At 41.3% G+C, this 20,711-nt stretch overlaps 1 protein-coding gene across 5 annotated transcripts in view; it reads left to right on the plus strand.

The window, feature by feature from the left end:
• Nucleotides 1–20,711, plus strand: part of dock4b (dedicator of cytokinesis 4b) — a 114,882-nt gene that overhangs the window by 13,916 nt on the left and 80,255 nt on the right. For all 5 annotated transcript variants that reach the window (XM_039791595.1, XM_039791596.1, XM_039791593.1 and 2 more), the window contains exon 2: nt 19,446–19,529. In XM_039791595.1, the coding sequence (XP_039647529.1) occupies nt 19,446–19,529 (84 nt within the window). The remainder of the gene's footprint in view (nt 1–19,445; nt 19,530–20,711) is intronic.

Consider the following 20,711-nt stretch of genomic DNA (forward strand, 5'->3'; position numbering starts at 1 on the left):
TTGACATTTCTTAACATTCTGCGGCTGCATTTTAGTTCAAAGGTTAGTGTGGCAATGGTAGCGATTGAATGGGCGCTTGAAACTAGACCATTGATTTGTAGGGGAATGTTTCCAGGCATCATCAGTTGTGATGCGTCATGCGTAAACTCCCCCTGGACCCTCATCTGGACTACAGCCATAATCCTCTTTAATCCACCACCCAGGAGACTTGATGACACTGTCTGGCTGTGACTGTGCTTGTTTGGCATATACAGTAGCTGTGAAAATGGACACACTTGTACATCAACATGCAGGCAGGCATACAAGTGTATAAGGCCAGTCTCCAATATTACTCCACCTAAATAAAGATGCTAACATCAATATCTTTAATAATTTTTTTTTAATTGTGAGAACAAATACATCATCCTGTCAGTCTGTGTACAAATCCTTCTTCGTTTTCTAGGATTTGCATCCTATATCCCCTAATCTAATCTTCAAACCATATATAAATGAAACCTAAACATAATCAGTTGATTGGTGGAGCTGATGTGATGGTTGACGGGCTGTCAGTTCCACATGGAGTTCCTCCTCACAGTTAAGCTGCCAAGGCTGGCAGAGCACCGTCCCAGTGTGTCTCTATCTGCCCGTTTGTGTTTCAGGAACTCTCTCTATAGCTCATTAGAATCTTTATACTTTCTTTCCCCCAGGGAGCACCAGGCGCTGAACGGGCACACAAATGAGGCTACCTTTCTACTTTGTATAATGGTGTTCACTCGCAACTATGGGAGGAGAAAAACAAAGATGAAATTAATCACTCTAGCCTCATCCCTCCCACTTCTCTCATCCCTCTTCCCCCTTCAAGTACACAGCTCCTGCAGACTTTCTAACTAGTTTTATTTAATTACAGACAGCATGAGGGTGCACGCAACTGCCGTTGACCTAAATCAGGAACCGAGCGTCCCCCGTAACTTCTTACTCCACTCTATTGATTTTGTCTGTATGGACCCGAGCATGAGCAAATTAGCTGAGCACGGCTATCAGTTTGACACTCCCTCTCAGCCTGCCTCTGTTTTGCTGCTGAAATAGCCCAGTTTAGCCTAGCCACCGCTCCCTCTCCTCCCAATTTGATCTGGAGGATGTGTACGGGAGTTGGGAATCTTATCCAAATGGGGTCCCTGACAAAACGAGATCTGTTATAAAACAAATTGGAAGGCAGTCTCTTTGTTCACACTGATGTCTTTGCAGTAATGGACAAGATTAAGGCAAAGTGTGAAGCAGCTCCTCTAGCTAAAGCACAATTCAAAGCAGGCACTAGGGATTTTCTTGTGTGACAGTTGAGTATCGGTTAATTATGTTTATGGTTCAAGATGGCTCGAGTGGCTACTCTCTCTCTCCCTTTGCGTCTCTTGCTCAGTGTAGCTTTTGGGTGTGTGATTTTATACGTGGTTTGCTTTGACAAACACAGCTCCGCAATCCCTTTGTCCGAGATTGATTCCTGGAAGGAAGTGTTCCAAACCATGGTGCTTCTCTCTCTCTCTTATTCTCTTTTTTTTTTCTCCATCTCTCCAAGCCCAAAGTTCTCCGACCCCAGGAATAATCCTCCTTGATCCACCAATGGCATGCAGTGCACAGGAAAATAGCTCCGACGACAGCTGAACCCCTTAGCCCTGCAGGAATGTTTTTGCCATGTGGACACACACAGGCCATACATTCAAAAGCACAGTGCAGCACAGTGCAGAGCAGAACAGAGCGCCTCATTCTAAAGATGGCTGTTTTGGAATCAGTTGCAACCAGCCATACGCCCTTGTTTACATTAGCCATTTCGCTCTTGTTTATGTCGACTCTGGATGAACATGAAAGCAAATTTGGGGAACGAGTCACCTCTTGAATTTTTTACACGAGGCCTACATTTCCTGACAGCAAGCCCCATGCAATGTGACTGAAGCACGTAGAAGGAAGGAAATCCATTTCCTACAGAAAGCCATTAGACATTGTTACACAAACGATTTCCATGATATCATTTTAATAGTCAAAGTTTGTACGTGAGAGAATAATGGTTTTCTTTGTAGGTTCCAGTAAATCAGTGTTTTCTGAACTGTCCATTACTTACCCATATTTCATAGTGTGCGTTTGTGTGTGTGTGTGTGTGTGTGTGTGTGTTTAAATGTGTGTGAGATATCCATTATTGATCTGTCTTAAGTTACAGCAGATGTCAGAAGGACTGGCATGCAAACAAGCTGTTGGAATCCAACCGTTATTTTTCAGTTTTCAGTGTGCGAGGCTCTCTTTATAGGAAAGAATGAGAATCAGTGCCAATATACACATGGACTCGCACTCAGACACACACACACACACACACACACACACACACACACACACACACACACACACACACACACACACACACACACACACACACACACACACATTCATTCTCCATATCTTGTGGCTTATGGGAAGCATGTCACATGAAATGTTTTATTTTTTATTTTGAGGCTTGGGCTAGATGACAGATTTCGTACTGTCATATTTCTTGGTTCAGTCGCCCCTCATCGCTGTCGCTATCTTGTCATTGTTAGTGCAGCTCTATTGTAGTCTCTGTGTTAAATGGCCTTCTCTGCTCTTTCTACTCTGCTGAGCTTGGAAAGACTTGTGGCAGAGCTTACAAACGTTTGCTGTTGCTTAGCATTGCCTGATACCCAGTGGTACACCCTGTACTTGTATATGCCTTGGATATGCCTTTTTTAAATGCCTCTTTGTTTAGAGGCCTGTAGGACACTAAACTGTATTGGTCCAGATTTGCAGGTTGCATTTGAAATCGGACTGCAAACTATGGACTAGCAAAGCAATATAGTCCTTAACTTTTGGCAACAAATACTTCATTCAGAGTCCGAAACACCAAAGTAAATTTAGTTTAGGGACTTATTAATGCTTGTGATTATTATGATTGTACTGATGACTTCCATGTTATCCCTCACATTTCCCTCTGTATTCAAAATGTTGGATACTATGTGTAATATATCAACATCAATCAATCAATCAATCAATCAATCAATCAATCAATCAATCAATCAATCAATCAATCAATCAACATTTATTTATATAGCACTTTACAGCAACCAGCAGGTATCCAAAGTGCTTTGCATCAGGAACCAAGAATAAAACAACATATCATACAATCAAAAGAATGAAACATGGAAAACAGTAAAATCAGAAAAGGTTATACAGAAACAGGAGGAGAAGGAAATTGTCACACCACTACTACGTATGAAAAGCCATTCTAAACAAATAGGTTTTGAGTTTGGATCTAAAAAGAGCTACATCTGTAGTAATATATATACATGCACCTATCTAGTATAAACCAGTGTTTTGCACTGTGGGCTGTGTTGATGTGAGTTTGTGAGTTTTGCGTTTGTTGATTTAATTTCTGCCTCTATTGCTCTTCCTCTTCTTTACTTTTTCACCTATCTTCAGCAATATATTGAATGGGAAAGACTAGAGCTGGGCAATATATCGATATTATATCGATATCGTGATATGAGACTAGATATCGTCTTAGATTTTGGATATCGTAATATCGTGATATGGCATAAGTGTTGACTTTTCATGGTTTTAAAGGCTACATTACAGTAAAGTTATGTCATTTTATGAACTTACCAGACTGCCTTTACCGACTTAGTCATTATATCCACATTACTGATGATTATTTATCAAAAATCTCATTGTGTAAATATTTTGTGAAAGCACCAATAGTCAACACTACAATATCGTTGCGGTATCGATATCGAGGTATTTGGTCAAAAATATCATGATATTTGATTTTCTCCATATCGCCCAGCCCTAGGAAAGACTGTGTGCAGTGTTCAGTTAACACATTTATTAGGGTTTGGGTGGCAGTATTTTGTTTTATATATTAATGTAATATTTATCCGTCCTGAAAATATGGGATTTAGGTTTTATAGATAACTCCCGTTGTGATGCGGTGTATGTTTAAAAATGGATTGGTGGGAATTATGAAATGACAAAATGTACACACATGCACACAAACATACACAGTTGAGTGTTCAATCTGTCCAGCGAACATCTTGCTACACACACACACACACACACACACACACACACACACACACACACACACACACACACACACACACACACACACACACACACACACACACACACACACACACACACACAGTTAATGGTTATAACTGCTGTCTAGCCTATCTATCATTAAACAAATCATCCATCCATCCATCATATATCCCTCCAGTCTAGTGTCCATTTGATTTGCTGAACATGCTATGCTTCACGGGTTTCCCTTTTAAGTTGTTAGTTTAGGTGCTTTATTCCAATGTTAAGGGAAGCAGTGACTAGCTAGCTAGCTAGCTGGCTGGCTGGCTAGCTTGACTGATAAATTATGCTCCAGTGGCTTGTATTTGTGCACCTGCCATCTGTGTGTCCTTGAGTGGAGCGTGTGCGTGTGTGCGTGTGCTTTTAAAGTTACTCCAAGCTGCTCTCTCCTGGGAAGTGTCTTCAATGGTCCTGGCTGTGCTCGGAGGCTATCACCGTCTCTCTGTGTGCATGTGCTTGACATACACATGTCCTGTTCATGTGACCATGGCCCAGGTCTTGACCCCACGCCGTGAATCTAAGCACACATCTAACATCCCAACCTGCACACAGCAGCCCTTCAGCCCAGCGCAGATGACCCGCACTGTGGTCTTTTCATTCACTCTTTTGCTCTTTGCTTTTTCATACACTCCCCAGTGACTCGAATCACTTACTGATGCTTCAGCGCTCTCTTCTCTTATACAGTGTCTCGGTCTCTACTTGTCACTGAGCTCTTTGTTTTATCTCCTTTAGGAGAGCAGAATGAAGGCTACTAGGCCAAGACGTGAAGTTAACATATATTCTAATGACTACACAGTATTTGGGATAATAGTCCAGTGGGATTTTCTCTCTCTCATCTGTTTATGATGCTTCTTTTATTCTCCCTTTTTTACATTTTATCTTGTTTGCAAAAAACTAGGCTGAATTACGTTTGTAGACTCTTGGTTGTTGGCAGCAGGATTGCCAACTTTGAGCAGACATGGAAACAAGAAATATAATGGCTTTAATCGTTTTCAACTCTATAATTAGCTTCAGCCCTATCATCAGCATTGTAACTTTTCCCTCCTCCCCACTTTCTTTGTTTTTGTCTCTTTTTCTTTGCACTCTAGTTACGGCTTCTTCTGGGAGGCTTAGCAAATAGCTGTAGCAGCATGGGGTCATTTCTCCTAGACTAGCTGATATCGTGCTTCAAAGGCACATGCACGGTCAGCCTCATCACTAATGGAAGACTTATGATCTGAGGGGGAATTAGATGAAATTGGCTTATGAGGTTGAAGTCAATATTAACCCCATGGTCCGCTGACGACATTTATCTTCAGGATGCCTTTTCTAGCCTGTTTTTCTCTTTTTACATCTTTACCCGACTTATATCTCTTTTTTTTTTTTTTTTAAACCAATGTTGCCGTCTTCCAAAGTATAATTTGACCCTTTTCACATTTTCTTTCCTTCTCTGTCCTCTCTATCACTTCTCTTATTCTATCACGTTCTCATCACTTCATTTTCATTAGTTAATCGACCCAACTCTTCTCCACTCTCAGGCTAACCTTTCCCCTCATCCTTCCCTTCTGTGTGTGTGTGTGTGTGTGTGTGTGTGTGTGTGTGTGTGTGTGTGTGTGTAGCCCTTGATTTGAGGGTTGCTTATCAGATGAGGCAGAAGCCCGGCTGCCTACATCCTCTTGTTTAGATACTGCTGGCATGAACGCACACAAGTGCACTTTAACACACACACATACAAATACATATTGTATTGGCGCATTAAGATGCCACATAGATATCAAGGTATGTGTGGGTTATATCAAGAGGCCTGTCTGTGGTTTTTCAAAGAAATGAAGCTGTAAAGTCTTTCTTTTCATTTCCTCTCTGCCCTCGGCAACATAGCCCTATTCCCTAGAGAGCTAGAGAGTATTATTGCCCTTTGATTACCACGGATGCATGATAGATTTACCCTTTAGGTACATTCATGTGTTCATCTACTCACATTTATCAACAGGAAAGATGGATGGATCTCATTCTGCAGTAAGGAATGCTGAACAATAGTTTTAATTTTAGCGCAGAAGAAGTGTTTGTGTGCTGAAAGTTCATTCTTTGTCCGCGGGCTTCAGTGTCACGGCTCGCACCCTACAATTTATAGTGCAGCGGTGATGTTGTCGCGGCATGTTGCCGTAACAACAATTCCGTGTTCAAAACACCCTGCATCGTGTGTAATAAAATGCGCAACTTGTTCCCAGGCTACTGTCGTGCAGCAATCCAGAGGGTTTAACTAAGAAGAAAGTCTCCATATGGTTGTTCATGGCTCAGTGCAGATTCAGAGATGCCAGGCTACCCCCCCCCCCCCACCGCTCACTTCGCTAACATCATGCATGTGGGTGTGTTTGTGTGTGTATCGTGTGCCTCCGCAGACTTATTACTGCAATCTCATGCAAGTGTGCATGCTGAGATACTGTATGTGTGCAGTACAACATGCTTTTCATCAGAGCGGGGTGGGGAAATATTTTTTAATGAGGTGATAAGCACCAGCTGTACAGTATGATACGACAGAATCAAATGGTATGATAGCAGCACGTTAACACAGTAACACACGCTGAGTATACAAATGAGAACCATCCTTCAAACACCAAGCTGCACAGCACATGCATGGTCTTGAAATACCCCACTGCAAGGTTCAAAGTTCAACTTATTCATTTAAGAAAGCATTACAATTACAGTTCTCCTGCACTTATCAACCAGCTCAGATTTAAAAAAGATGTAATTTTTTTTTAAAGTGCCCATATTATGAAAAAATCACTTTTTCTGGGATTTGGGGTGTTCTTTTGTGTCTCTGGTGCTTCCACACACATACAAACTTTGAAAAAAATCCATCCATGCTGTTTTGAGTGAGATACGGTTTCTGAATGTGTCCTGCCTTCAGTCTCCTGGTGAGCTGGTCAAAATCGGCTCGGACTGTGACGTCACAGTCCGAAATGAGCTGGCTAACCACAACTGTTAGCTCGTAGCGTTAGCATTAGCATGCTAACGCTAGCATGCTACGTCGTTCTCAATAGCAAAGCACTGCTACAACATACACGAGTTCACCATAATCTCCAAAAGAACTACTTACATGTGCGCCCTCATTTAAAAGTCTCCCAGCTAATCCTGACTTGTAACTGACCAAAGTTGGAGTAACAGGCTTTCTTTTACTGTCTCTAGAGTTAGCTAGCTGACATGCTCTACATCTGAGCTACTGAGCATGTGCGAGTGCAATCAAAGATAGTAGTGAAGAAGAAGATGAAAAGAGGTCTCACTCTGTAGCTAAAACAGAAACCAGGTGAAAAGAGGATCTGCAGCAGTGAGAGAGAGCTGTGCAGTACAACAAAAATATGGTGTTTTTTGAAAATTAAACCATGTAAACCTATTCTGGTACAACCTTAAAATACAGTTATGAACCTGAAAATGAGCATAATATGGGCGCTTTAAACACACTACACTTTGAATGAATGTTAAAATACAAATACACAGAGGATAAGAAAAATAGAACATAAACCTGGCATCGAGAGGTCTATTTCAGAGAGAATGTTAGCATCTTATTTATTTCTTCTAGGACATACGGATGTATAACATTGTCCAAAGGTCCACTGGTCCATACATTGTTCATCTAGAGGAAAATGTTTTACATAATCCCACAGAACATTTTGGAAAACTGATCATAGACTGACTATGCGTGGATTCAGACCAAAAACAGCCCTGTGATAGAACAACACATGCAGGGGCTATGTTGGTGGAGGCATATTGCTCATGGTACCATTGAGACAATGGAATACAATCCAGTAAGGTGACAGATTAATGCTTTCAAATGAACTCAAAAAGAGCTTCAGTTTTCAAATGGATTTGCATCATACAGTCCAAGTAGACAGAGACGGGTGACAAATGAAAGTGTTAAAAAACACCATGAAGTGTCTTAAGAAAAGCTTTGGGTGACTATGAGCCTCCCTCACAGCTTCAAAAATCCATGCCATAGACTCGCCAAGTCCATTAACTCTACTGGAGGGATGAACGCCATCTTACAAAAGTTAAGTTAAGTCATCTGGTGTTTAATTGTTCATGGTGGAGAGCACTGTCTCACCTGGTGGTCCCAAATCTCCTATAGTGTTCAGTTGGGTTGAGATCTGGTGACTGCGTAGTTCATAGGATATTTTAACATCACTTTCATCATTATCAAACTATTCAGGCACTAGGGGTGTGAATCACCAGAGGCCTCACGATACGATATCATCACAATACTTACGATACGATATTTTAAACATAGTTAAATATTCTGCGATATATTGCAATTTATTACCTTTTTTCCAACTTCAAATTTTTCCCAATTTTAAATGATGTCCCCAAAAGGAAACTTTGTCAGCATCTGTTTTTATCTAAAAAGATACATTTCTCTGTTTGTTCATCTTACTTGAATTTTATTGCTGCAAAATGGGATTCTCAAGCAGACAAACTGACCAACAGATATATAATAATAGATTGATACTTGGCATCTGTGTATCGATACAGTATTGCTACGGAAAATATTGTGATACTATGCTGTATTGATTTTTTTCTTCCCACCCCTATCAGGCACCCTCCACGGCCTGCAAGGAAGCATCTGTATTTGTTATGTTTCTCCACTAATTTATTCAAGTTGTTCCTTTAATTTCTCAGCCGTCTGTATGTCTTGGCAAGTATACTGTACACGGCTTCACTTCGAGAAAGCTGCTGTTTCCCTGACACTGTTTCTGTCCATCTCTCTCTCTCTCTCTCTCTCTCTCTCTCTCTCTCTCTCTCTCTCTCTCCCTCTCTCATATATAACTGTTCTTTTGCAGTTATCTAACAAGTGGGAGCTTTGCTATTTTCTGATCTGTTCCCCGCCTTAATGTCAGTCTTTGTTTGACAGAGAACTATACTCAAGTTCCAGGCTTTTATCATGCAACAAGTTAGCTCTTAGTAACTATATCTTAAACAGTTCTTTTGTACATTCCATACCTGAAGCTGTCATTACAGGAAATAGCCTTGGAGCTTATACATGAATCTGGTTTTCAAGATGAAAATCTTGAATTTCTACCGCGTATTTTTTGGGACATTTTAGGTCTTTATTTTTATAGGACAGCTGAAGACATGAAAGGGGGGGGAGGGGGATGACATGCACGCAACGCGGAGTCGCGAGTCGAGCCCACGCGACAGCCGTGCGAGAGTAAACCTCTATATATTTGCGCGCGCTCTTCCAGGTGAGCTACCCAGGCACCCAATTTCTACTGCTTAATTCACCAAGTTTATCGATAGTATAATTATCAGATATCTTCTCCTCTTTCTTCCCCATGATTGATTTGACTGTTGTATGTGTGTTTAGCACCCTGTTCTCCTTCACACCTCTCTCCCCTGGCCCTGCCGTTGGCGTGTACGTGTTTGAGAACCGACAGGGAGCCTCTCTCTTCCCCTCAAACTGCCATACAGTACAGGGGCAAACAAAGTGAAGTGAGATACACAAGAGCTGGCAGCTACTTATCTCTCCTGCCTCTCTCTTTGATTCCCTCTCCCTCACTCTTTCTGTTTCAGCCTCTCATCCTGTCTCTGTTCTTATCTATTGTCTCTCCACCGCATTGTTTGTCAGTCTCACTGTTCTGCTGTCTTTATCTGTCCTTCACCTTCTCTCTCTTTCTCTCTCTCTGTCTCCCTCTACCCCGACTCACTCCTCTTGCTCCCCAGTCAGCACCAATTCCCACTAGTGTCTTTACATCTATAGGCTTGAGGCTGTGGCTGTAGGCTACCCTGCACTGTCTTCCCATTTTAAATCTCCTGACAGACACATAACACAAATAAAAATCTAAAATAAGCCATTGTAGTTGTTTTACCTGCTCTGCTTAAAATCCCATTGATTTAGCTTCACCTTTCGGGAGCATTTTTCCTTTCTTTCCTTTTTATAAAGGCCACTCCTTCAGTGTTTGAACTGGAACTATGAGATAAAACCACAGATGTTGTTTTATGGTGGATTTAGTTTCATCACTTTTACATCATCCTTTCATCATCCTCAATGTGGACCTGACTGACTGCTATTTGGTTTGCTATAGCTTGGAGCTATACAAACGAGTGTGTGTGTGTGTGTGTGTGTGTGTGTGTGTGTGTGTGTGTGTGTGTGTGTGTGTGTGTGTGTGTGTGTGTGTGTGTGTGTGTGTGTGGTTGTGTGTGTGTGTGTTTACCAGTGTTGGGTGAGGGTCTATTGCTGATGTGATGTCAGTGAGATGTGATGTCAGACTCTGTTTAATAGTGCTGCTGACAGCTAAACATAACAACCTGCCAAATACACCATAAATCTATGTGGATCAAGAACCTATGTGTTTGTATGCACTCACAAAGGTCACTCACTCACAGGTACACACGTGTTCTATACAGGCCGCACACTCACGTGTTCACTCTGTTGATTTCCTGTCAGCATTGGGTGTGTGAGTGTGTTTACATCTGCGTGTGCTACCGCAGCGCAAGTGCATAATTAGTTGTAATTTGATTCAAGAGAGCTTGAAGTGCAGATAGAGGTCAGTCGCACCTCCTTTTCCCTGAAAGAGAGCTGTTGAGCGATGGTAGAGATAGAATAGGAAGTGAGTCAGAAGGAGAGAGAAACCGATTGATGCAGTAGGTTTCATTTGACACTCCCACTTTTAACCGTTGTACCTGAAGGAAGAAAAGCAGATGTTTGCCGCTTAGTCTTTCTTTTTTTCATCTGTCAGTGGGAGATGCAGCCTACTCTCTCCACTTATCTCTGTCCCTTCGATTCTCCCTCCACCACCCTCGACAATCTTTCTCTGTCTCCAGAAATCTTTTTTCCTGTTTGCTTTAACTTCAACCACACCCTTCATTTTCCCTCCTCTCCATCTGTATATTTTAGCCTTTCTTCCTCCACTCTCCATCTTTCTCTCTGCAGGGTGGGAGGATGTGTAGGCACCAGTGTCGGTGTGACTTCAGCTGCTGCTGAAAATCAGCACTCTTTAAAGCTGCAGCTCCCAGCATTTGCATCTAGAGTGTTAAGAGCATGGGAGAGACAGTGAGAATATTACATTTTGGAGTGTGGTGTCATGTGGTAACCACAGTTTTGGCCACCATTCTATGGTAATGTATGTCTGCAGGCAGCTGTTTTCAGCGGAAAAGCTCCGATAAACCCACGGTACGCTATCTGCTCCTACCAAACAGCAGACAGACAATGTTAGCGACTAGCTGATGAACATAGTGCAGCATTTAGCAGCCAAATAGCCAGATGTGTAACCCAGGAGTTGATGAAGAACAAAACAGAGCTACAAGGAGAGTAAATATTGGGCTCAATATTTGCCTTGTGGACAGAAATAGAACTCCATATGAATGCTAATGTTCCTCTGTATCTTCTGGATGTCTAAATAGACAACGCATTGGCCATATCAGCCTCATAAGATATGCCATTGGCCTTAAAATCAGTTAATGTAGGTTTTAAATGTGCAACATACCTGTTGGGGTGTGAATCTTCACTGGTCTCACGATTCGATTCCATTAGGATTATCCTGTCAACGATTCAAATTGATTCAATATCCTGATGATTCACGGTGCGTCACCTCCTCAATATTACTATATATTGCTACACATTGTTTTCATCAACAAATTCAAGTCAGATATACTGTATATGAACTGCCCTTTTTATTGTGTCTGCTCCTAAGTAACATCAGTAGGCAATAATCTATTATGGTCTGTCCCTGCATCGGTGCAGGATCGTCTAGGTCTGCAGCGCGATGCAGTGATTAATTGCGACACCACTACATACCTGGTGTAGATGATGAATTGACTTGACTTGTTTGGTTCAGTCTGTCTATTTACAGACCTAAACACACTGGAGTTGAATTCTGGTGGAACCTCAACAGGCTTCCTCTTGTCCTCTGGGGAGAGCTGGCGTCAAATCGCTTCCCAATGAAATATGAGCTGGTTTGTTTTTGGCAAGAATGCCATTCAACCCAGTCACAGGAAGTGTCCCTTATGCCATTCAGTGTCCCTACCTCACTGGCTTGTGATTAGCTATCCCGAGGTAGAAAAGCGATGAACAACAGGAAAGTGACAGGGGATTAGAAAGGAGGATTTGGATAAAGATGGCCACAGTCTGTTTTAGTTGCTTAAGAAATTGTACAAACCACTTGCCACTGCTTGATACAGAAGAGGGAGAAAATGACACATTTATGCAGGTGGGCTATCTAATGCATGCACTTAACTTACCCTCTCTCTCACACACACACACACACACACACACACACACACACACACACACACACACACACACACACGCACAGTCAGATTAATGCCTGGGAATGAGGTGAGGTTTAGTGCACTGACCTATATTTCTATTTAATCTGAGTCATTTATGATCTCTCCTGCTCAGGCCAGTAGGACAGACTGACTTTTGCTGTTGTTGCTCTCTGTTATCCTGCACTTTATGACTGGAGCAAAAGCTGGTGTTACTTTATCGGGTAATAATGCTAATGATAAAGCTAATAAAAGTGTTAGTTTTTTTCCATGTTGAATGTGTTCCGCACTTTATTTAGAAAGTGTAATTGACAAACTCAGTGTGTTTAATACCTGGCTGTGTGTGTCACCTGCACAGCTTGTATTTATTTTTTGAGTTCTTTCATGCATCAGATACAGTACTGTAGGTATAAAAATGTCACATCTTTGATTCTGAGGCAATGCTGAAATGAGACTGAGCCCTGAGCTGCACTTTTTTTTATTTTTTTTATCATGCAGCCATTTCAAAAAAGTAATAACATTCCTCAGAAAAACTCTGCTTTCAGAGCTTCTGCTCCAGCAGCGTGATTTGAGCGAAGGGTTATTGTTGCCAGTGAGCGGTTATGTGATGGCTGTTAGGTTGCTATCTCAACACACACAAAGGCCACGAAAGGAACCTGGCGGCCGGCAATGGAGAAAGCGAAATGAAAGCCGTTCCTCCTGGGTGATTCCGTGGGCCATGGCTTTTGTCTGCACTGCCTATCAGACCTCTATGTCTGCACACGTGTGTGTGTGTGTGTGTGTGTGTGTGTGTGTGTGTGTGTGTGTGTGTGTTTTGTCTTTCTCTGTGTGCACCAACTGCCAAGTTGAGTTCTGTTCAAGGCCTTCTCAGCGCCGCTAGTTTCAACCGTCTGCTTACTCTCTTCTCCCGCTGCCGACCCCTGTTGATTCCCCTGCTTTAAAATGCATGATGCCACTTCCCAGCATTCCAAGCTCAACCCGAGAAATAACCTTTTGCAGATGCACACGAGTACACGCACGCACGCACGCACCACACACACACACACACACACACACACACACACACACACACACACACTGGCTTAATCTGTCTCCAGCTCACACTAAAGCTGTCAGATACCTCTCCTGCTCTGTCACACTCATGTGATTTTGTGTGTTTTTGTGCCTGCAAGCGTGCCTCCTCTATGCATAAATACGTTGTGGTTTTCTTACTGTACCAGATCCCCCCCCAAAAAGTCCTTGTGTGTTATTAACCACATTTACAGACTCACTGCCTTGAATCAATGAGGGGGTGGGACACGTTAACAGTATTTTGGCATGACGTGGAGGCATTTCAGCCCCTTTTACCTCACCACATAGAAAGATAAATGCCTGAATCCTTTGGTTAGGAATAGAGTACGCATGAGGTTGGCTAAGACAAAACATAGCTGGGCTGGTTTTGGTCTGAGTAGGAATGTTTTAGTCACATTGCTGGAATAAAGAGCACTTTTGGTTTGGCAAATGCTGTTCTGACAGTGTTATGCTTTTGGATGGTGGACGTGCAGAACTCAGAATGTGAAGCATGAGGAAGTGAAGAGGTTTATTAGTGTAGGTAACTTTCAGTTCTGTGTATTAGGTGCTCTTTAGAGTGTTCACCTCGTAAATGTGTAAGAAACAGGATGGAAACGAGCATTGCTTCCTCATTCTGGATATCACTCTTCTTCGGAATCAACTCATTAAACAGTTTTTTTTTTTTTATCTTACAAATCTGTGTTTGCATGTATGTCTGTACATGTTTCATAATGCTCACACGTATATTCCCACGCACAAATTAGATATTCATGATCCTTACTTTTGGCAGCAATGGAGGCCAGTGCAGCACCATCAGTTGCTGTGTTGTCTAATTAGCATATTAATGAAATAAATGCTATCTAATTAACATGTGGGAGGGGATTATGCACGTGAATCATTGTCAGATCAGTTGGAGAGAAGGGAGGATCAAACTAATGAAGTTAAAAAGCACATTAATGAGCGCTTTGAATTAAATTTGCCATGTTGTTTTGTGCAAAAAAACGCTGTGTTGTCTTCATGCGTCTTTAAAGTTTTTTTTAACTTTTATGTAAAAAAAATTGAGTCTAACAGCAACATAATATTAAGCTTTGATCACTGGCAGTATTCCTACCTCATTCAGTCGTCTCTTTTTTTGAAGGAGGGGTAGTGTTCTGCGTACTCTGGGCCTGTGGAAGGGTTTGCTCTTCTAAAGGGCTTAGACAGAGTGATGAGCAAACCAAATGACAGGCCTTGACTCCAAGTAGCAGTCTAAAACCTAATCCGAGCCGGTAGGCTTTCTAGGGATCTCGACTTGCTGAGCAGAATGCACTTGCAAACTACCAACACACATGAAGTCCTCATGGATTAAGGCGAGTTGGGCGCACATTAAAGGGATCGAAATGCAACCTCTGACTTCAAGACCCCATGTGGACACAATCGCTGTCAGTTAAACCCCTGGTGTCGACGATGTCGTATACGACCCCAGATTACACGTTTTATGTCATATTCAATATCTCCAGATCAGTACAGTGTAAAGACTTACTTTGTTTTGATTAGAAGAATAGACATTTAAAGAGTTCTTCTATGCGATCGTAGTTCGTTTTTTTTTTTTTTTTTTTTTAAGAGGTTTTTTAATCAACCTTGGAATTACAGTGTCTTTGTACAATTAATCCATTTTGACGAATCCATAAATCACGTTACGTAATGTCCGATATCACCGCATCGCTTCATGCTGGCATTGTTTTGATTGTTTAGTATGGAGGCTAACATCTGGGCCTTTGCAAAGAGGGCCTCTGAGAGAAAACTAGACTTCTACATCTCCTTCTGGCTCTTGTTTTTAGGCTTTAGAAAATCGAGCCTGTGACGGGAGACTGGCCAATCACATGTCATTTCAGAGAGAGCGTTCCAATTGGCTGTTCTGCGCATGCATATGTCCATGCGACAGACAGTGGAGAGGGAGAGCTGCAGGAGGAGGTCCTACTCTGGTGTTTCCTTGCTTTCTTCCCACTGCATTGACTTTTTCACTGTTGTGATCAAAGTCGAATTGTATATACAGTAAGTCATTGTTATTTAAAAATGGGGTGAGTACTTGACAAAGAATGATTTTAACGTCACTATTATACGCTACACTATTGTTAGTGAATATAATGTTGAGCTTTTCACCTTCCGTCCAAAGAGACGTTGTGACGGAGATGGGTGCTGCCATGTTAGCCCCATGAAGACCCAGTGACACACTGCATCAGTGTTAAACCACCAGCTCTCCACCAGAGACCCTCTGAATTGGGTTTTTGACTCAATATTTTGCTCTCTGTTCCTCTGTTGATGCATTTGTCAGTTTTGATTCCCTCACTTCTCTTGTTTTCTCTTGAGAAGGTTGACTATATAGTATGTTGTTTTTCCCTGCATCAATCTGTGTCACTCTGTTGTTGTGTTTCTTTTTGTTTATCCATGTGTACATGGTTCTTCCAGATTGCCATCTTTGTGTAATGTCTAGTTTGGGACGATAGTCTGCTCAAGAATAGCAGCGTCCTCGCCATGACCCAGTTAGCCGTTGTCACATAGAATCAGAGTGTTTTGGTGTGTCAGAAAGGATCAGAGTTTGCCTTTTGGTGGCTGAAATATTGGTCATTGGACTCCATCTGGAAACTGGGTCTAACAAGTTCAATAGACCGGCAATGTTTGTGTGTGTTCATGTCATATCTGAGCATCAGCATGTCTGCTTTTGTTTTGCTTATGCAATTTGATATTTATGCACCAGTGGCATTCACTTAAGCATGCTATGTTTGTGTGTGCGGTATGTGTATGCGTTGGTCCGTTTATAGGATTTCCTGGTCAGCTGTGTGGCATCTTTCTCTCCATGTGTACTCGCTGTTCTCTTTTTCGGTCATAATAGTACACATCCCGCAATTCCCAGCAAATGGGTCAACACAACATCAAATCAATTCCCTCAAGTATAAGCACCTTTCCTGTGTCCAGTGCATCATTTGGCGGTTAGCCAGCCCGAGAGTTGACAGACAGATCGCCTGAGGCAGGCGGATGACAGGCAGTTAGAGACAGACAGACGGACAGACAGCAGCTGGCTTTTGGATTGACAGGCAGGAAGCTTTCATTTCACAGCAGAAAAAAAGGCGACTTGAATGACTTGAACTGAATAATTTAGTTGACTGCAGCTGGGAGAGTCACTTGGATAATTCATGCATTGGGCACACTTTGTGAGTGTGAGTGTGTTTGCTGTGATTGCCTCTGTGTGTGCGTGAGTGATTGGGCTTTGAAAGTACAAAAAGTAGGCAAGTTTTGCATTTCTCTATGTGTGTGCACCAAGCGGTTGGTCTTTGAATGAATTACAAAGTCAGATTGTGCCCTTGTGACAAATCCCTTGTAAAGATAGTGTGTCTGCAGCTCGAGGGATAACAAGAAGTTGGCGAAGCTTCAGCATAAAATGCAGAAAGACACAGACTAACACACACACACACACACACACACACAGAGTTACACACACACACACACACACACACACACACAGAGTTACAGACAGCACAGAGTGTCTAGCTGCTGTTTGATTTCATCAGCAGACTTGATCTCAATGTCAACATGAGAGAGTGGGTGGAAAGGTAATTCAACTGAATCCTCTCTTGGATAGTGGGCTACTCTGCCGGGGGAAAAAAAAAACACCTCTGGCAGTCAACCTCTGATTTGTTGCTGATATTTCTGTGTGCAGCGTAGTTTATTCATAAAGTTAATCTTTTTTGTTTTTGCCAATTTTCATTAAAAAACACCCACATTTTTTAGAAGGTGGGGCTATTTAAATAGATTTTTAAACTTTAATTCCCAACGCATCAAAAAGTTCTATTACTGATGCAAGATGCCGCTACAGTAAATGTAAATGGTTGTGCTATAGAAAGTGAATGAAAAATAGGGATGAATATGATGATGTGCACCAGAATTCCTCTATACTTGATAATATTTGCGCTTCAAAATGTCTTTTTAAATAGATCTTTGTGATTTTTTTGGATTCACTGAACGTTAAATGAGTGTGTTCTCACGTTCTCACGTTCAGCGCCCATATGTGTTCAGCAGTCCATGAACCATTATACTTGTGTGTCCACAATTCTTGTGCTCGGGGTGAAACTCGCTGTGTCTTTAAATTGGCCTGGATTAAATATAATCCCTGCGTTCAGGGACACTGGACGAGTCCCCGAAGGCTCTCTAAAAATTCTCTCTAAACACTATTTGTAGTGGGATCCCTCTCAGTTCTGCATGGCAGGGAGTTATTTAGTTATACGTTTCCACTCCAAGTCCCAGTGAAGCTGTCTTTTTCCTCTGCGTGTGTGTGTGTCCATGTGTGAATGCATGTCTGTGTGTGCTTGCATACATCGCCGTTTGAATGGGCTACTTGTGTGAATTTGCTGCCTGTGTAAGAGTATGAGAAGACATTTCTACAGTTTGTGTGTGTGGATGGATCTGTCAGCGTTTGCGTTTCTGTTTCTATATGAACATCCATGTGTAGTGGTTGACATGTGTGTGCAGTACATGCAGATTTAAGTGTGTGGGTGTGGGTGTGTGTCAGGCTTCTGCAGTGAGTGAGTCAGCGGGACACAGCTCTGTTTTAAAGAGCTGGTTGAAGAGCTGTCAAATGACACTCACTTCTGATGGCTATTACACTCTTAAAGCAAAGTACCGTTTACTGCTAATGGACCATCAGTATCTTTTTGTAAGTAAGAAGGTTGTCCTTACTTATTCTACTTTTATATGTCAGGCTTTGCCTCAATATTGTTTCAAAACATGTACAAACTAAATTCTTAACAGTATCCAAACTCACATGATATCATACAAGTATTTCTCTATGGTATAACAGTATTTTAAACTCTGTGCTTGCTTTGCTTGAATTTAAACTTGGCCCTTTTTTTACACACCTCCATCTGTTACATGCATAATTTCTCTCTCTCTGCTTCCTTACTTTTCCTTAAAGGGATACTCTCTCAGCGATTTTAGTATTGCACTTTTATGGGACTCACAGGAAACAGATTACGAAAATAAATGGAATGGAAGAATGATGTTGAGAATGGTGTTGCAGAGATATCCTGTCTTTTAGTCCCTAGTGTGGGTCAAGCTTCAAAACCCCCAAAACTTCCCCAAATGCAACTCTATTAGTTTCCTTTATCAGATCCACCAAGCCTGGTAAATAGCCATGTCTTGCAACCTCACTCCCACAGTTTGTATCACAGGCTTTCTGTTACAAATGATTTAATCTTCAAGCCCAAACCCAGAGAACCCTGACCACATCACCAAAGGTTATTTTTTCAGACTTTAAAAACATGCCCTTTAAGTCCATCGCTATATCTGCTCCCTTATCTATTTTGATTTGATTTGGAAAATAGAAAATGTGTAAGAACTTGACATGTCTGTATATTTGACTCCTGGAGCATGACCTGGGTCAACTCTCATAGCTTTCATCATATAAACATGGTTTCAGTAATTGGCCTTTTTAGGTCTGTAGAACGTGGTAGAGATGTTATTTTACCACCTGTGCGTCTCTCAGTAGGAAAAGAATCACTACAGTAGTCCAAGGTGAATCAAAAACAGGCATGTCCTTCTATCGCTGCATGATTTATGACCCCTGAGTGTTCAGGACTGAGTGGGTGGTGTTACTGAACACGTGCCCATGGTCAGATTGCTGTAACAGTCCTTCCAGACCTTCCAAAAGTTAATGTTTTCGGTCTTTCTCTTTATGGTTGCACTTGTTTGAAAGGTTCAGTCTTCAAATGATAGTTTTTGAATACAAATTCAACTTCATATATTCTGTATGGCACAAAATATATTTATGTAAGTTTGTTTGGTGTATGAGTTTGTGCAGAAACACAACAGAGATATCTTATTCTTTATATAAGCTTTGATTTTATTTCACCTACACAGATTATTGATTGCACCTCCTCTCTCTCTGTTATTTTCCAGAAAGGTTTTGTTTGAATCGCTCTGCTTATGTCTTCGGACCTTTTCCTCACTCTGCATAACTAAACTCAAATGTTAAAATAACTCATGTGGGTGTTTTGTACCTCTTTTTCTTGCAGTGCTGGTCAGTTTCCGAGGGACTGTCCAGCATGGCCTCCCGCTGGAAATCGGAGACACGGTGCAGATCCTGGAGAAATGTGAAGGTACAGTACAGTGCACACGGTACACACTTAGTATGTATGTGTATTTTACTTAATTAATTTAATTAATAAGATGCTTTCTGTAAGAAACAAAAATAGGAAAATTAAACCCAATAGTACATGTAAGGAAAGCAATTGCTTGCGCATGAGTAGTGAAGTGAAAACATGCACTTACAAGCTTACAAATATATTAGGGAACACTTCCTCTTTTTATTAATATTAAATATAGGCCTACAGATCAAGTGAATGCATGTGAAAGCTGTTATACTCTTGGATTTGGTGTGAATAACCTTGCACCAGAAATATTTTGTCAACTAGTAGTGAAACAAAAGAGCGGAATAAGAACTAGAGGCACAATAAGTGGTAACTGTATAGCGGCAAAACGTAGAACATTTGGTCAGACATCATTTTCAGTAAGAGGCATAAAATTGTGGAACCCTTTACCATTAGAAATTAAAACATTGACAGAACTCAAGGTTTTTAATACACATTTAAAGCAATGGCTGAAACTGAAACAACTCTGTGAACACTGACTATACAAGATATAAGACAATTCATACAAACATAATGTTGCATATGCTAGCATGCATAGACATATGCATACTTTTGTGTTCTTGTATTGTTAAATGTGACTAAACTCTGTTTTATAGTGATTTTTAAATTCATTTAAGTTCATATTTTATTTCATGTATGGGATGTATTTATTGTATGTATTTTAATAGTTACACATTTTATATTAATACTTTATAATTTCTGTTTTAATTTTAAAAGCCTAACCAGGGACAGGGGTTGAAAATTAGTCATGGCTATAAACCTGTATGCATGGCATCTACTTTGTATTCTTTATAAAGCAATGTTCTATGCATTTGTCCCTGCCAAATAAACATTAAATAAAAAAATTTAATAATATCTCGAATAATTGGTAAAGGCATGCACACACTGACTGAGCTGCATGTGCACATGCACACACACTCCCATTGATCCACAGATTTCTGCAGGCAACCACAAACAGGCCCAGAAACAGACCCATTACTTGCACAGTTGATCAAATACAAAAAGTTAACCTTGGGTATATGACACTTCTCTTATATCTTTTTAAGTGATATCGTGGTGCAGTGTGCACACCAAATGAGTAGCATCATGTCTGTGATGATGAATGCCTGTGGAAATTCATGTTTGCTACTG

This window comes from Perca fluviatilis, chromosome 23 (genome assembly GCF_010015445.1).
Source record: "Perca fluviatilis chromosome 23, GENO_Pfluv_1.0, whole genome shotgun sequence".
Taxonomy (NCBI): domain Eukaryota; kingdom Metazoa; phylum Chordata; class Actinopteri; order Perciformes; family Percidae; genus Perca; species Perca fluviatilis.